Below are 16,595 nucleotides of genomic sequence, written 5' to 3' on the forward strand. Positions count from 1 at the left end.
TTTGTTGTAAAGACTGTCTTGCCCGCGTAGCTCGGGTTTTAACTTATTGATTTTGCTTTAGTCGCCGATTTTAGGCGTTGTATTTATTGTCGTCTAGTTCGGCAATTTTGGGTATTAATGAAATGAACATGGTTTATTTTATCGCGATTTTTACTTAGAACCTTTTTCTCTTATTTTATTGCGAACTGTTGGGAGTTCGGCTTGTTTTGATTAAGTTTGGAGTTCGTGATGTTATTGTGACGATGCAGACGAACTCGGGAAACTCTTCGAACTTGAATCGCGGTTGGCGGATTGTTGTTCGAAAGAGTGAGTGCGGGTTGGGCTCTGGCTTTGAATAGTGGGCACCATGGGGGTACGGGCGAGACGGATCTCGGCTTTTAAGATTGTATTCGTGGGGAATACTTAGTTCGATCTCCTGGCCGGGGAGTCGATATGTGGAGTTAGTGATAGAAATGAAAAAGATGGATTTTTATTGGATTTGTAGCTGGACTCGAAATCGAGCTGCCTACATACCCTTTTGCAAAGGATCAAGCCACTCGTAGTTCAGTTTACAGGGGTGAGTTCGGCCGGAGCCGGACTGGTTTTTTTTTTTTTTTTTTTTTTTGGGTCCGCGCGCTTGTTGGTTGGGACTTTAATAATAATATCGTTTGAGATTGGCTGAGTTCCAGGATCGCGGGATCGGCGTTCCGTCGAGCTGCATGAGTTCGTAAACCCCAGGTTTGACGATTCTCATTATCTGATATGGACCTTCCCAGTTCGTTCCCAGTTTGCCTGCATTTAGCTCCTCAGTGTTCTGGAACACTTTGCGTAAGATGAGGTCGCCTTCATCGAAGTGCCGACCTCGAACTTTCTTGTTGTAGTACCAAGCAGCGAGGTTTTGATAGTTCTGAATTCGGAGGAGAGCTAAACAGCGTTGCTATTCCAAGTTATCAAAGTTATTGAGCATCATCTGGTCGTTGAGATCGGGATCTTCGGGGAGCACTGAGTACCTTAAGGTTGGAATACTCACTTCTGTCGGGCAGAGGGCTTCGAGTCCGTACGCTAAGGAAAAAGGTGACTGTCCGGTCGATCGTCTGGGAGTAGTTTGGTGCGACCATAAGACTCCGTCGAGCCCGCCTAGGTACCTTTCTTAGCCTCGAGACGTTTCTTTATGCCGTCCAGGATTGTCTTGTTGGTTGTCTCGGCCTGGTCATTGCCTTGCGGATATAGCGGGGTAGAGAAACTAAGGCGAATTTTGAACTTTGCGCACCACTCATTGAATGTCCCCGCAATAAATTGTGGTCCGTTTTCTGTGACGATCTCGTGCGGGACCCCGTGTCGGCAAATGATGTACTTCCAGACGAATTTTTGTACATCCAGTGCGGTAATCTCCGAGTATGCTTCGGCTTCGATCCATTTTGTGAAGTAGTCGGTCATAATCAAGATATACTGCTTTTGACTTGTTGATCGGCATAAAGGGCCAACGATGTCCATAGCCCACCGCATAAACGGGTAAGGGGCCGTACTGGTTTGCAGCAGCTCGGTTGGTACGTTAATCATTGGACCGTGGCGTTGGCACTTATCGCATTTCATGACAAACTTTTCGCAGTCCGCGTTCATCGTTGGCCAGAAATAGCTGGCTTTTTTGATTTTCAGAGCAAGAGATCGACCTCCGGAGTGATTGCCGCCGGACCCTTCGTGGATTTCGCGCATGATTTCGACTGTATCATTCCCGGAAACGCAGGCCAGGAGTACTCCAGATGCACTCCAACGGAATAGCTTATCTTTGTGCATTGTGTAATGGGCAACCCGGACTTTAAGACGGCGAGCAGCCCATTTGTCGTCAGGGACTTTGCCGTTGAGGAGGTATTCTCGCAGTTTGGCTGTCCAATCTTCGGCGGATTCGCTTTCCTGGTTTTCGCTAGTTGACAGACTGTGGATTCCTTCGGTTATGTGCTCGAAGTCATGATCGGCGGCTAGGTCTTCTGGAGCCTGCTCGGCATTTTCCTTAAGTTCCTGCTCGGCATTCTCGTTCGTCCGGGTCGAGTTCCTGCTTTGTGTACTTACCGAGGTCGGATTTTCGTCGTAGTTGTGTCGGCGAGTAGCAACATTGCATTCCAGCGCGGTTTTGATACTTGGCTCTGAGATACTTTCGACCTGGATCCTTCTCTTCATATGCGGGTCGGAACTGGATGCCAGGGCGGCTAACGCGTCAGCAGATGAGTTCTCGGCGCGAGGGATTTTTACGTGAGCTCGAATGTCTCAAATTTAGAGATGAGTGCCTTAGTCGTTGTTACGTACGCATCCATTCATTCGTTCTTGGTCTTGTATTCTCCACTTAGTTGACTTGCGACAAGCTGCGATTCGCAGAAAGCGTGTGGCCAATCACAGTCCGGCAAGTAGAGCTTCGTACTCGGCCTCATTGTTGGACGCTGGGAACTCGAGGCGGAACGACTGTTCGAGGATCTCGCCGTTTGGGGACTACAGGCGGATTCCGACTCCAGATCCCTGGTGGGATGACGATCCGTCGACATGCGAAATCCATAGCTCGCGGGGCGGCTGTTCGACGACGAATTCTTTAGGGAGTTCGATCAGAAAATCGGCTAGTACTTGGGACTTCGCGCTGGTTCGATTCTTGTATTCTATATCATACTCGCTTAGTTCGACGGCCCATTTTGCGAGTCGACCCGACTGGCTTGGACTGTGCAAAATGGTTCGGAGCGGCTGGTCGGTCAAGACTGTGATCGAATGAGACTGGAAATATGGCCGAAGCTTCCGAGCAGAAGTCACCACCGCAAGCGCCAGTTTTTCCAAGGTCGGGTATCTGGCCTCGGCGTCACTTAGCGATTTGCTGACATAGAATATGGGATGTTGTTCCCCCCTGTCTTCGCGGACCAGGACACTGCTGACTGCCGATGCGGAAATTGCGATGTATAAGAATAGCTTCTCGCCGTTTTTGGGTTTAGCTAGGATAGGGGGAGTCGAGAGATACGTTTTCAGCTGCTTGAAGGCGTCTTCGCACTCGGCGTTCCAAGTATGATGCTTATTACCTCGCAATAACTGATAGAAGGGCAGGCACTTATCCGTCGACCTGGAGATAAACCTATTCAGTGCGGCGATTTGGCCTGTGAGTTTTTGCACTTCCCGTTTAGAAGTCGGAGAAGGTAGGTCGAGAACTGCAGATATTTGCTTAGGGTTAGCTTCGATGCCGCGCTCAGTGACGATGTAACCCAGGAACTCGCCTGCTGTTACGCCGAAGGTGCACTTGGCGGGATTGAGTTTCATCCCGTACTCGTTCAGAATGTCGAAACACGTTGACAAATGCGATATGTGGTCCTCAGCGTACAGGGATTTAACTTCCATCGTTTTCCCGAGCTGACCGGCGAACATGCGGTTCACGAGTCTTTGATAGGTGGCTCCCGCATTCTTGAGGCCGAACGGCATGACCTTATAGCAGTAGATTCCTCGATCGGTAATGAACGAAGTTTTTTCCCGATCATCCGGATGCATCAGGATTTGGTTATACCCCGAGAAGGCATCCTTGAACAGTTCGTTGCCAGCAGTTGCCTCTACCAACCGATCAATGTGTGGTAGTGGGAAGCTATCTTTGGGACAAGCTTTGTTCAGATCGGTAAAGTCGATGCAGATCCTCCACTTTCCATTCTTTTTCTTCACGACTACCGGGTTTGCTAGCTAGTCCGGGTATCGAACCTCTGTGATCGAACCGGCTTTGAGCAATTTTTCAACCTCATCGTTTACTGCTCGCGTTTTCTCGGGTCCGAGCTTGCGTTTCTTTTGTTTGAAAGGTTTGTATGTGGGGTCGATGTTTAGCTCGTGGCAAGTGATGTCGGGATTGATTCCCGGCATGTCGCTGATATTCCATGCGAATGTGGAGACGTTCTTCTGGAGGAAACTGATGAGTGCTTCCTGAATACTGTTGTCGAGCTCGGCCCCTATGCCGACACACTTTTCTGGATTTGTCGGATCGATGCAGACTTGGTCAACTTGGCTCTGTTTGGGTGGACCGAACTGGCATTCTGCGGCCGCACGACCTTCCTGAAAGGGGCTTATGACGCACGTCCGTGCGAGACTTAGTTTGCATTCGGTGAGATGACATAATCGGGACGCGGTCTGGCTTCCTTTGAGGGTGAAAATCCCTGACAAGGTCGGGAATTTGACGCACTGATGGAACGTTGAAGCGACGGCCCATCATGTCGAATAGCCAGGGCGTTCCCAAAATTGCATTATATATCGCCGGTTTGTTGAGGACCAAAAACTTGATCATCCGAGCCGACCCGCCGACATAGATGGGTATCTTCACTGTTCCTTCTGTTCTTGTTTTCTCTCCGGTGAACCCGGTCAACGATTCCATGTAAGGCTTGATCTCGGAGTCCGGAAAATCCATATTCTTTAATGTTTCTTTGAATATGACGTTTACCGAGCTCCCTGTGTCGATTAATATTCTGCTTACTTCGACATCTCCGAGCTGGAGTTCGACGACGAGGCAATCATTGTGAGGCATGTACACTCCCCGTAGGTCGGCTTCAGTAAACAACAATGGCACGGTTGTTACCGTCGTTTGGGGCTGCGAACTCGATGCCTGCCAGCTATATTCTTTGAGGGCTCGGACGGAGTAGTTGCATGATTCGGGGGCTCCCATAATCATATTACCTTCTTCCTGGTTTTGGGGACGTTCGCCTCTCTATTAGGTGCTTCGCGATCTCGTTTAGGGGGAGCAACCGGCTCTTCATCGGAGTCGGCTGCCTTAGCGGCTTCTTGATTGCCAGGTTTGTTTGGTCGCATGTTCGGCCGCCGAGGTCCTGGTTTGGGCAAATCTGCGGTGTCGATCTCGCCCTTGCGGAACTGTTGAAGTAAGAAGTCTCTCAAATGTCGGCATTCCTCTGTGCTATGCCCATATCGCTTGTGATACTCGCAAAAACGTTCACTCAGCGGCGTGTCGTCGTCCTTGTGCCACGTGTTCCAAGATTTTGGAGGTCGTCCTGTCCTTTGGTTCGACGGTCCTGCCTGGTTCACTACTCCGCGTGATTTCCCGGGCTGGACCTTCATTTCCGAGCTCTCTTTGGGGGTTGGCGTTTGTCCTGGCTTAGTCGTTGAATACTGACGATCCTTGGCGGCTTCTTCTTCTTCTTTCGCGATGAAGATGTTTGACTTATGAAGCGCGTCCTCGAGGGTGAGCGGTCTGTTCCTGCGAAGCTCTTTGTGAAAAGGGGATTTGTACTATGTTTTCTGATACAGAGCTTCGAGAGCGGCTTCATCGTCCACCGTACAGTGTGCTACGATCTGTTTGAAACGTGCCATGAAATCTCGGAGCGACTCATTCTCACCCTGTGATATCTCCCACAGCTCGGAGTTACGAGTTTTCTGCCCGATAAACATCGAGAAATGTTTTGCGAACTTAGTCGAGAGTTCCTTGTAGTTGTCGACGGATTCGGCTTCCAATCTTGAAAACCAATCTAGAGTTATGCCTTCGAGGTGTTCGACAAACAACTGGCATTGAACCGCGTCCTTCTGTTTGGCCGAGATGAACTTCAGTCGGTTAATTATGATTCCGAATGAGGTAAGGAAATGCCTTGGATCGGAGTTCCCCTCGTACGATCGTAGCTTAAACTTTTCTAAGTTTGGGACGGGGACGTTGGTGATCCGGGAAGTGAACGGTGTTTTCTGTGTCTCCTGGATTACGCGGTCGATTTCGGGCGCCGAGCTGGTGGCTTGGTGAAACTTTGAACTGATCTCTCGCAGTTGAGCCTGCATCCGCTCGATCTCCAGGTCGCGCGCTGTCGGTTGAGCTCGCACGTGCTGAGATGGGCTCTTTGTCCGCTGGTGCTGCTGAACTACTGACCGCGCCACTGTGCACTGCGGATCTCGCTCTTCTTGGAAATCACTAATGAGGTTCCGTCTTCTAATCGGACTCTCTTGCTGTAGGTTGGAGATCTGTGCGGTGAGGGTTGCGAACTTCGCGTCGTTGCTTCTGACCAACTCTTGCATCTGCGCGGCGAAGGCGTTCATAAGCGCAGTTGGATCGAAGGCAGCTTGAGTTCGGTTTGGTGAGGTTTGGTGAGCCCCGGCGCTTGAGCTCGGCTCCGCCCTGATTTGTTGCGCTTTCGGTTGGGATTGTGCGGGGCTGCGCTCGCGTTCCTCCATAGGCCCTCCGACCTGGCCCGCAGGTCCTCCGACCTGGGTGGTCTCATCTGCACAGGTCATCTGACTCCCGACCTGGACTGAGGTCGGTTGTCTATCATCATTTGTCATGTCGTCCTGGCCGATTACCGAACCGGCCCCACGGTGGGCGCCAATTGTTGATTATTGTATTCAACTATTCGAGGTCGGTCCGGTAATTTGAGTTCGAAAGAGATTAAGTTGATTAGATTTTATTAAGTTCTCAATTACAGTTCGTTCAGTTCGGAGGTCTCTCGACGAACTCAATACAATATTCAGGTCTCTACTCTCCGGGTCCGAAAAAGATCTCTTTTACAGTAACAATTCTACTATTTATAGTACAAGAACGAGGAGACGTCCTAGGGCTTCTCGTTCGGCTCTCACCGCCTCTCGTTGCTGGGCTTCTTTCTCATGGGCCGCGTCGCTAGGCCAGACCCATTTTGGCTAAGACCTTTGTAAACCGGGATTAATTAGGCCGGTCTCGGTCTTTAACCGGTCCGAACCGGGGAGCGGAGCGTACCACCAACAATCATTTACATGGAACGTAGGGAACGAATCATGCGAAATAACCAAATCTAGTAGCTAATAAATCAAACCGAATAGACTTCAAACCAGCGATGCAACATGCCTTCAAATTTGTGTTGGCCAGTGTAGTTTAGCGATATTACGTATAGCCTTTTACCACAAAAAAAAAAAGAAGATATTACGTATAGCCCTGTCAATAGTTTAATTTGAGTTAGTTGCTCCGGTGAAAACCAACTACGATGATGGCGGCAGAAATTCCTTTCCTTCCACACATGGTAAATAGTTGATTAGAAAACCATTCACAAAAGTATAAATTAAAATTCAATATAATTTAACAAGATTTGCAGTCATGATAAATCGCAGTGTAGCTGTCCAATCCAGTGTAGCGGCTGCAGTAAGTAAGTTTCAAGCAATGACTAACTAAATCGTGTAGGTGTATGGACTCGCAAAGAACAGATGGTATCTAGTTTCATCGATCTCTCCACAAAGAACACAGCTCTGTTCCAAACCCCAACTATGCATTCTAACTCCAGTGGAGACTCTGTTTTTAATGGCAAGCCAAACAATGAAAGAGTATCAAGGAACTCGTTTTATGAACCAGATGATTTTACTCCAATCCTGAATTATCAACTTGAACCCTTAAAAACGAGACCCGGAATCTTTAGAAACTTAACCTAACTATAATCCTACATCACAAGGAAAATTCCAAGAAAAATTTCTAGACATTACTAAAATGTAATAAATACATATCAAAAGTTGCAGTTTAAATCACAAAACAAATATTTTGTAACAAAATGCTGCTAACTTGAAATCCCAAAACAATGAATAAGTTTAATTTTCCAGCTTCACTGATTCATGCAAATTTACATGTCGACATGAACATTTTAGTATCATCGTCATCGAGGAAGTAATATTGAGACCATAAAACCTATGTACAAACACAGTCCGATTCTGCCGCAAACAATGTTGATTCAGTAGTACAAACCCGAACTTATTCAACTTCACAAAACAGAGTAAGACCATATATCAATAGATAATATACAAATATATAGGTACATATAAAACTATAGCATACCTTTAGGTAATGATAATTTCTTCCTTGTTACAAAAAAAACTTGATAAATCTTCCTTACATCCCAAAGTGTGAAAAAAAGGACACGAGATCTCTAATAATTGTATTTTTGATTTATGGAATACTCTTTAATATATATCTCATCGGTGTTGTCCTTCCTTTCTATTCATACATTTATACATTAGCATTGTAACGATTTCGAATATTCTTGGTGTTTAGAATGCTTCAGATACTGTCAAAAAATAAATAAAAAATGCTTCAGATACACAATTTATATATACAGTTTATCTCTTTTTATATTGGAAGTGCTTCTCTGATGGCTAATCCAGTACTTAATTATCATGTTTGTTAACGATATTCTTTTATATTTGACAATTTCCAAGTTCCAACAAAGTTCATGCTTATTTTGTAATAATGGGTTTGATACTAAAAGGTTTCCATGAACATGCATGCATGGATTTTAGAAGATTTCTATGGGATTAAATTCATGTAAATGGATTGAAGGTTGATGGTCAATGTGTGATAATAGGTTTCTTATCGTGTAAAATATAGATAAGATTAATCAATTATATTTGCTATCCACAACAATTATATGTTGATGTTTTTGCGACGACGCAAAAGCGAATCGCTGTAAAACGAATGATCTTTATAGATCTAAATGAAGTATATATATGTGATCACAGACATACATCTCTTGAGTTGAATAAAAAAGTGTCTTCAAAACAAAATGGTCATGTGTATCGATACTGGCAAAAGAAATCTAACATAATTATCAATGCGAGACCAATCATGGTTACACTGAGACAATATATACAAGTTTTCGCAGTTATATTTAAGATGTTTCAATATCAGATAATATATACAAGTTTTCGCAGTTATGGTATCGGTTTGTGAAAAAATAAAATCATAAAAGGATTAGTAATGTAGTTTGTCATGTGACCAAAAATGTAGGGTTTTCTTGAAATGGTTGATAGCCAATACTAAAATATCACATAAGTTCGAAGTTGATTGCGAACAAGGAAAATAGTGGATTTGATTATCCGTTACTGGACAAATATTTTCACATGAAAGCATTAGTATTTTCAGGACTTAGATTTTCGTGTTATATCGTGTAATGTTACCATTAGTATAGTAGTTTCAGGACTTAGATATTGTCTATGTAAACTCGTATTAAAAATAAGGATAGAGGTTAAAAAATCAAATTTAATTTGAAGGAAATCTACATATACTTTGAAAAACTTAATAACAACAGGCAAGTCTAACATGCACGTGAACAATGCCCAACAAAGGTACAAAGCCTATCTACAATACCATGTGAATGTGGCGAATCAAGTTATAGAAGCAGATTTGACACAAATAAAAAAAAATTTATAGAAGCATATATAGATGACCAAATCATGAAATACCCTATGATATTTATAAAACAGAAAGAAGAATGAAATATATCCTATGTTTAACAAAAACAGAATGAAATCTCCTATGATAAATTGTACTCCGTCTGTTTCTATAACTACATGTTTTAGCCTTTTAGGATATGTTTGTTTTTTTTTTGTTATATAAAGTAAATGTCTATCTAAACACAAAGTTTTGAGGATGTTATAGAAGGTTTAACCTTATCCAACATTATCATTAGAAATTAATTTGAAATCTGGAAACTGTAGTATACTTAGAAAATAAAATCTACATCCAGAAACACAGCCACAGAATGTGTTTCCATATTACATATCAAATTTATACTTAGGAAAAATCTAACACTAAATTTTAGAAATTTTATTTATTTGAAAGTTGGAAATAGTAGTTATATTTGGTAAATAAAATCTATAAGCAAAAATACTGTTTTTGGAAGAAAAATAAAAAAATATACTCTATAAGGAGAAAGAACTTAACATTTTGTTTTCTTTAAATTGGAGTATGACCATGTAAGAACTCAGAAGTGGGCAAAAAAAGCGAAAACAAAAGTCCATTTTATTTCTCCCCCACTAGTCTTCGTTCTAAACACATCACCCATACTCTCCATCATCATCGCCAAAAATCCCCAAAGAACCTCAGATTAGGGTTTCTCCTTCACTGATTGATCTGCCCCTACTGCTCATATATATCTCGAATTCTTAAGTAATCATGGAGAATCAGCAGAAGCAGCTCCAGCAAGGCGTGCCGGAGTTAGCTGCTCTGGCTCGTCCCGAAGAGAGTTCGGTCAGGGATATCGATCTTATGAGAGCTGATCAATGCGACGAGATCGTTCCTGCTGCTCTCTCTGTACCTGCCCCGACGGTGGGCGTGACGGTGGGTGTGCCCATTGAGCGAGAGGCCAAACTTGTTGATGAAGCTGCCCCTGTTAAGCGAAAACGGGGCCGGCCACCGAGAGCACATGCTAAGACGCCGCCGCAAACTCGTCCACCGCCGCCGCCGCCGCAGCGGAAGGAAGACAAGGAAGAAGATGTCTGCTTTATTTGCTTCGACGGCGGAGACCTCGTTCTCTGTGATCGCCGGTGAGTGATTGGCAGCTTAATGTGAAAATTCTGTTAGATTGTATGCATAGATAGAGATTAGAGCCTCTGCCGATGCTTACAACGAAAAATGGTCTAATTACTTAAGCAATTGGATTTTTTTTATGGTATATGTTTGTGCTATAGATACTGTTATTGATTACTGCCATATATTAGAGTTATGCAATTGCTAAAAAAGCAAGTAGGCATTGTTAATGTAGTTGTTTGTAAAAAAAATGATGGGTTTGTCTTCTCTATTCAGGAATTGCCCCAAGGCATACCATCCAGCTTGTATTAAGAGAGATGAGGCATTCTTTCGAACAACGGCTAAATGGAACTGTGGTATGTCTTATAGTATATGATGTTACTATGTTGTCTTTGCTGTCAGCAATCTAGGGACGTGGACGTCCTTTGAAATTGATGTTTCGTTCATTCGTTTCAGGTTGGCACATATGTGGTACATGCCAGAAAGCTTCGAGTTACATGTGTTATACATGCACTTTTTCTGTTTGTAAGCGGTGCATTAAAGATGCCGACTATGTGATTGTGAGAGGTAACATGGGTCTTTGTGGCACATGTATTAAGCCTATCATGTTGATTGAGAATATTGCTCAAGGAGAGAATGAAGCGGTAAGACACTCCTCCACAATCTATAGTTTCCATTCAATGCTTAGCCGGAAAAGTTGCTCGGGCCAATTGAACTTTTACCAACCTGCCACATTTACCTTAGGAGGAATATAGTTTGCTGATATGAATCTTATTTGGCCTTTACATCTCTTTTGATTGTTCTATTTACTTTAGCCCGATTAGAATCCCTCATAATGTTGCCATGCACATGACACTCATACGTATCGACACAATAGGTAATGTGATAGTAATCAATCACAAGCTAAATTCATGGAATTTTAGAGATTTGGAGTTGATTGGTTAGAACCATGTATTAAGAGAGAACCAAGGGAATGATGGGAGTTTTCCAAATTTATTAGTATTGGTTTCCTATGTAAAAAGTTCTTCCAAGAGCAGTAGGGTATGTTGGGTTTCTTTTTTGAAAGCCACGTCTCTTGTATTGGGAGGAAATCTTGTATTTTCTTAGTGTTCTTAAAGAATTGAGTGTTTTGCTTTTATATTATCCTCTTTACTCTATCATAGTGTGTGCTGCTCATAATTGTTTCCCTTTTTTTAGGTTAAGGTGGATTTTGATGACAAGCTCAGTTGGGAGTATCTATTCAAGGTATATTGGCTTTGCCTGAAGGAAGATCTCTCTCTAACTGTCGACGAGCTTACTAAAGCTAATAATCCTTGGAAGGGGGTTATTAACACTGCTCCTAAAGTGGAGCCACGAAATGATCGTGCCACAGCTTATTCTTCAGCTTTAGATGTAGCAGTGAATGGTACAAGAAGAAGAAGGACCAGTGATTCCCCTACCTTACCCAGCGAATTGGATGCCAAAAATCCAAGTAATATACCAAAGAAGCGTCCTAGAGATACAAGCTGGGCAACAAAAGAACTCCTCGAGTTTTTGTCGTTCATGAGGAATGGCGATACATCGGTTATTTCTCAGTTCGACGTGCAGGGTCTTCTGCTCGACTATATTAAGAAAAAGAATCTTAGGGATCCTCTTCAGAAGTCTCAAGTCGTTTGTGACCTAATGCTTGTGAAGTTGTTTGGAAAACAGCGAGTAGGTCACTTTGAAATGCTTAAGCTTCTTGAGTCTCACTTCCTTATTCAAGAGAAACCGAAAGATGAGAAAACCACGAACGGTGGAACTACTCATGCTGTTCCTAGCCAAATAGAAGAGGGTAGTGTTCATGATGCAACCGTAAGGGATAGAAGACGGAAGATGCGTAAGAAAACTGATGTCAGAGTACAAAACGAAAATCTCGATGCATATGCAGCCATTGATGTTCACAATATCAACCTGATTTATTTGAGACGTAAATTTATAGAGACTCTACTTGCTGACGTCAATAAAGTTCACGAAAAGGTGGTAGGCACAATTTTGAGAATAAAGGTAACTGGCAGCGACCAGAAGATGGATATTCACAGGCTTGTTCAAGTTGTAGGTACTTGATCAATAGTCATAATAATGCTTTTTTATTTGAGTGGCCCAAAAGTTTAGTAGTAATATCTCAGCTGATTTTGTGGTTATTTAACAGGTACAAGCAAGGCAACATCATCCTACCAGGTTGGCACAAAGACTACAGATGTTATGCTAGAAATACTGAATTTAGACAAGAGAGAAGTCATCTCGATTGATCAATTATCAGACCAGAATGTCACAGAGGTAAATATAGTCCTTTCATAAATATTGTTTTCTCTACCTTTCTCTGCTCATGAATAGAAATTAAAAACCCCATCTACTAATAAGGTAATCCTAGAAATTCTGTTTTATGTTTTCTTATGAAGTACTTATAACTGTGGTTTTCAGGACGAGTGCAAACGGCTGCGCCAGAGCATAAAATGTGGCCTCAATAAACGTTTGACTGTGGTAATAATGCGCACATGATATTTTCCTATCCAGAAATTGTATACAGTATTTACCTAAGTTGAAAACATATATACATAATTTTTTTTTGCGGTGTCAGGGAGACATCTTGAAGACGGCAGAAACACTGCAAGCCATGAGAATCAATGAGGTAGGTTAATTAAAAACAGCAAATATCATTCGTATAAATATTATGATCCCCATATTTATTGTCCTCTACTGTGCTTCTTATTAATGATTTGTCGATGTAGGCTCTGAAAGCTGAGATATTAAAGTTAAAGCATCTCCGTGATCGGGCCAGTGAGAAGGGTCATAGAAAAGAATATCCTTTTTGAGATTTCTATACTATATTTGTTGCACTTCGCTTACACTAATTCTCTTTGCATATCTTACTGGTGATAGAATCTTTATGAGTCGTTGATGAAATATTTCCCTGAAGAGATTACCATGCCACTTGTAACGGCAAAGAATTATTTAGTTTGAGTAGTTTACAACTTGACAAGTACTCCTGTCTTCCCTTTTAGAAGTTAGGGTTATGTTAATTTATATGTGAACGTATACTTTGACACTAATTGCATGGAATTTCAAGTCTTGATTTCTTAACCATCTCCCACGCTTAGAGAATGTGTAGAAAAGATAGGGCTTCTAGAATCACATGAGGAACGCCAGCGGCTTCTGCAGGAAGTCCCAGAAGTTCATACAGATCCAAGTATGGATCCGAGTCATGCATCAGCAGAAGATGCAGGATTGGGTACGAGAAAACAAGGTCTCCCACCTTAACTTAGGATGTGAAACAGCTACTCTTACATTATCTTACTAAATTTCCTGATTGGTGGATGCTGTTTACAATCTTCTACGCTTTTTATTTGCAGATAATCACATAAAGGCACAAAGTAAAGGTCCGCAGCAAAAAGGGGATATCCTGAACAACTTGGGAAATAATGCGCAGAACAAATATGAGGCTCCAAATTTGCGAAGCAGAAATGTCGTGCATGCTGATAAAGATGATTGTTCCAAGGTCCACAACAACTCATCAAATATCCAGGTTTGACCATCTTTTTGCTATGTAACCTCTCATTTTTTTCTTTTGGTTTCACGTCATATAAATTTCGGGGAACTGCAGGAAACTGGTAAAGATGACGAGGAGACTGAAATATGGCATTATCGAGATCCAACAGGAAAGACTCAGGGAACGTTTTCTATGTTGCAGCTCCGCAGATGGAAGTCTAGTGGCCATTTTCCCCCGCATCTTAGGATATGGAAAACGCATGAGAATGAAGATGAGTCTGTACTTCTGACTGAAGCTCTTGCCGGACGGTTTGATAAAGCAACTGCTATTCCAAGTTCCTCTTTGCTTCCCCAAGAACTAAAACCGTCTCCGCAAAACTCTGGACATACTGGCGTGGAGGTGGCCTGTCTTCAGAAGAACCCTACTCCTGTCAACACCAGTACAACCTCCTCTTCGTCTTCTTCTGTTGGTGTACTTGCTAACGATCCAAAAGAGAAACAATTTGAGGCTCTTGAATCTAGCTCTGGAAAAATTGAGGATAATAATTCTGTTCATCTCCAGCCTCAAGTCAGTTGTCCGGCGTCAATATCTGTGGTTACAGGACATGGGGTTACTCCTGGCCTAAGAGAAACTCCAGGAACTGATCAATCTAGTGCTGTGCGTGGAGATAGTAACCATAGCACAATTAATGCTGTGGAGGATGGAACAAATGGTGTTTCTGTTTCTATAAACGGTTCTGTTCATGCACCCAACCTGAATCAAGAAATCCATTTCCCTGATTTCCCCAGTCCTACACCTAAGTCGAGCCCTGAAGACTTGGAAGCTCAAGCAGCGGAGACTATTCAGTCTCTTTCTTCATGTGTTTTGGTCAAAGGACCATCTGGTGTCACATGGAGCACCACCGCCACCACAACCACCGATGCTGCTACGACCACTTCAAGTGTTGTGGTCACTGGAGGACAATTTCCTCAAATAACTCAGCAGAATGCTGTTGCTTTAGCCACACCGTCTGTGAAGCCAATTGATTTGCCAGCTGATCATGCCACAACTACTCAGAATGCTGTTGTTTTAGCTGCACCATCTGTGAAGCCAATTGATTTGCCAGCTGATCATGCCACAACTACTCAGACTTCAGACAACACCCAAGTGGCTCACTCGTCTGGGTGGCCGGCCATTGTGGCTGACCCCGACGAGTGTGATGAATCAGTTTCAGATCTATTAGCCGAAGTTGAAGCAATGGAGCAGAACGGTTTGCCGTCTTCACCTACCTCAACATTTCACTGCGATGACGACGATGATTTGACAAAAGGGCCAGAAAAAGATTTCTTTAACCCCGTGGCACGCATGTCCCTCACACCTGAAACATGTAGAATGGATATCTCTCAGGCGAGTATTCTCGACAGTGTCTCTGCCGGGAAAAGCTCAATGGTAACAGAAGCAAAAGACAGCACTTCCTTCAACCACTGCGGAACCGCTGGTACAGAGCTCCTGCTCTTTGCACCGCCAGCGCCAGCTTCAATAAGTCACGACCTGAATCTAACGACAACGGCTCTCAGACTGGGATCAGAAACCACAGTTGAAGCTGGATCGGTCGAGAGGCTTCCCAGGTCTGTTTCGGGAGTTGGTTTGGAACCGAGCCCTAGATCATTATCATCTCATGACTCAGGCCGTGGAAACACCGAGCGCAGTCCACGGGGAAGTCAGCAAAAGAGATCCGGTGGGCACAGCAGAGACCGGCAATGGTGGAACAACGGTCACAACAGTAGCTTCAACAACAGTCATAATAACCGGCAATGGCCATACAGCAGTAGCCATGGGTATGACCATGGATCAGGTTCGTACGCAGCTCATCCGCCCAAAGGGCTGAAAATCTGTAAATTCTATGAGAGTGGATACTGCAAAAAGGGTGCTTCTTGCAGTTTTTGGCACCCCTGATTCTCTCATTTCTTGTATTTTGTATTTATTTGTTTATTCAACACATCTCTGATCTCTCGAACATCCTTTTTTGTAACACCAAAGTTTATGTACCCATAAGCCGCATGTTTTAAGTAATTATCAAAGCTTCTTATATGATTTCATTTACAAGTTTTCAAGTTGCAACTTAAAAGCACATCCCCGTTGGGAATATCTCAATGGGCATTGTTTGAAAACAATAAGTGATCACTTTGAAATGCTTAACCTGCTCGAGTCTCACTTCCTCATTCGAGAGAAATCCGAACCACGAATGGTGAAACTACTAGTACTCATGCTGTTCCTAGCCAAATAGAGGCCAAATAGAGGAGGATCGAAGATGGAAGATGCGTAGGAAAACTGATAGTAGGATTTTGTAGTTTTGATATAACTCAAATAAAACAAAACAGGTTTATTTGTCATCGATCATAATTCCAGTTCTCTTATATAGACGATTTATAAAATGATTTGATTATTTCCAATTACTATTGTGATTTTGACATTTTGGTGGAAAAGGAAAAAGTTGTTGTTCTCATTATTTCCTTAATAACTTTCCCGTCGTTAATGTGTTTTTCCTTCATTTAATTATTTAGAAAGATAAATAATGTAATGCATATTTGTGATTATTTGGATCTATTTATAAATATTTTCATCGGTCTCGGCCCATTTAACAATATAATATTTTTTGAAACAGTTATAGATTTTCTTTAAAATAAGAAAAAGGAAACAAATAGTAAGGTTGATGTACTATATATACGGTATTAATGTTGTCCATTAAATTAGCTTGTGTAATACCAAGCAAATATCATGGAAGTTTCATCAGTGGATTATATCAATCTCAAGAATTGCATGTGCGACCAACACGACCAACACAAATTTTTATACATTTAAACAGTTATGTCAATATCAGTT

The 16,595-nt window shown here is 42.8% G+C and overlaps 2 protein-coding genes across 3 annotated transcripts; one reads left to right on the top strand and one right to left on the bottom strand.

The window, feature by feature from the left end:
• Positions 1–3,672: 3,672 nt before the first annotated feature.
• LOC112087802 lies at positions 3,673–4,639 on the bottom strand. The gene is made up of 2 exons (XM_024157799.1): positions 4,142–4,639; positions 3,673–4,035 (listed from the first exon to the last, which is right to left on the bottom strand). The coding sequence occupies exons 1-2, from the start codon at positions 4,637–4,639 to the stop codon at positions 3,673–3,675; spliced, it is 861 nt and encodes a 286-aa protein (XP_024013567.1).
• A 5,059-nt stretch (positions 4,640–9,698) lies between these two features.
• LOC18021129 (zinc finger CCCH domain-containing protein 44) lies at positions 9,699–15,801 on the top strand. 2 transcript variants are annotated; one of them, XM_006403890.2, is made up of 11 exons: positions 9,699–10,242; positions 10,502–10,581; positions 10,682–10,869; positions 11,423–12,302; positions 12,396–12,523; positions 12,668–12,727; positions 12,825–12,875; positions 12,976–13,046; positions 13,339–13,490; positions 13,597–13,769; positions 13,848–15,801. In XM_006403890.2, the coding sequence occupies exons 1-11, from the start codon at positions 9,872–9,874 to the stop codon at positions 15,666–15,668; spliced, it is 3,975 nt and encodes a 1,324-aa protein (XP_006403953.1). In that variant the 5' UTR covers positions 9,699–9,871; the 3' UTR covers positions 15,669–15,801. The 2 variants fall into 2 exon arrangements, with proteins under 2 accessions (XP_006403953.1, XP_006403952.1); XM_006403889.2 differs by having other exon boundaries at positions 13,339–13,475.
• The last annotated feature ends 794 nt before the right edge of the window (positions 15,802–16,595 follow it).

Source organism: Eutrema salsugineum, unplaced genomic scaffold (assembly GCF_000478725.1).
Source record: "Eutrema salsugineum unplaced genomic scaffold, Eutsalg1_0 scaffold_16, whole genome shotgun sequence".
NCBI classification, from domain to species: Eukaryota; Viridiplantae; Streptophyta; class Magnoliopsida; order Brassicales; family Brassicaceae; genus Eutrema; species Eutrema salsugineum.

Bases quoted from the DNA above. Each gene is read 5' to 3' on its own strand.
- LOC112087802 (XM_024157799.1), bottom strand. From the start codon at position 4,639: ATGGGAGCCCCCGAATCATGCAACTACTCCGTCCGAGCCCTCAAAGAA. The intron at 4,036-4,141 runs GTCAGGGATTTT...AGCCCCTTTCAG, and splicing joins TGCGTCAAATTCCCGACCTT to GAAGGTCGTGCGGCCGCAGA.
- LOC18021129 (XM_006403890.2), top strand. From the start codon at position 9,872: ATGGAGAATCAGCAGAAGCAGCTCCAGCAAGGCGTGCCGGAGTTAGCT. The intron at 10,243-10,501 runs GTGAGTGATTGG...TTCTCTATTCAG, and splicing joins CTCGTTCTCTGTGATCGCCG to GAATTGCCCCAAGGCATACC. The intron at 10,582-10,681 runs GTATGTCTTATA...CATTCGTTTCAG, and splicing joins AACGGCTAAATGGAACTGTG to GTTGGCACATATGTGGTACA.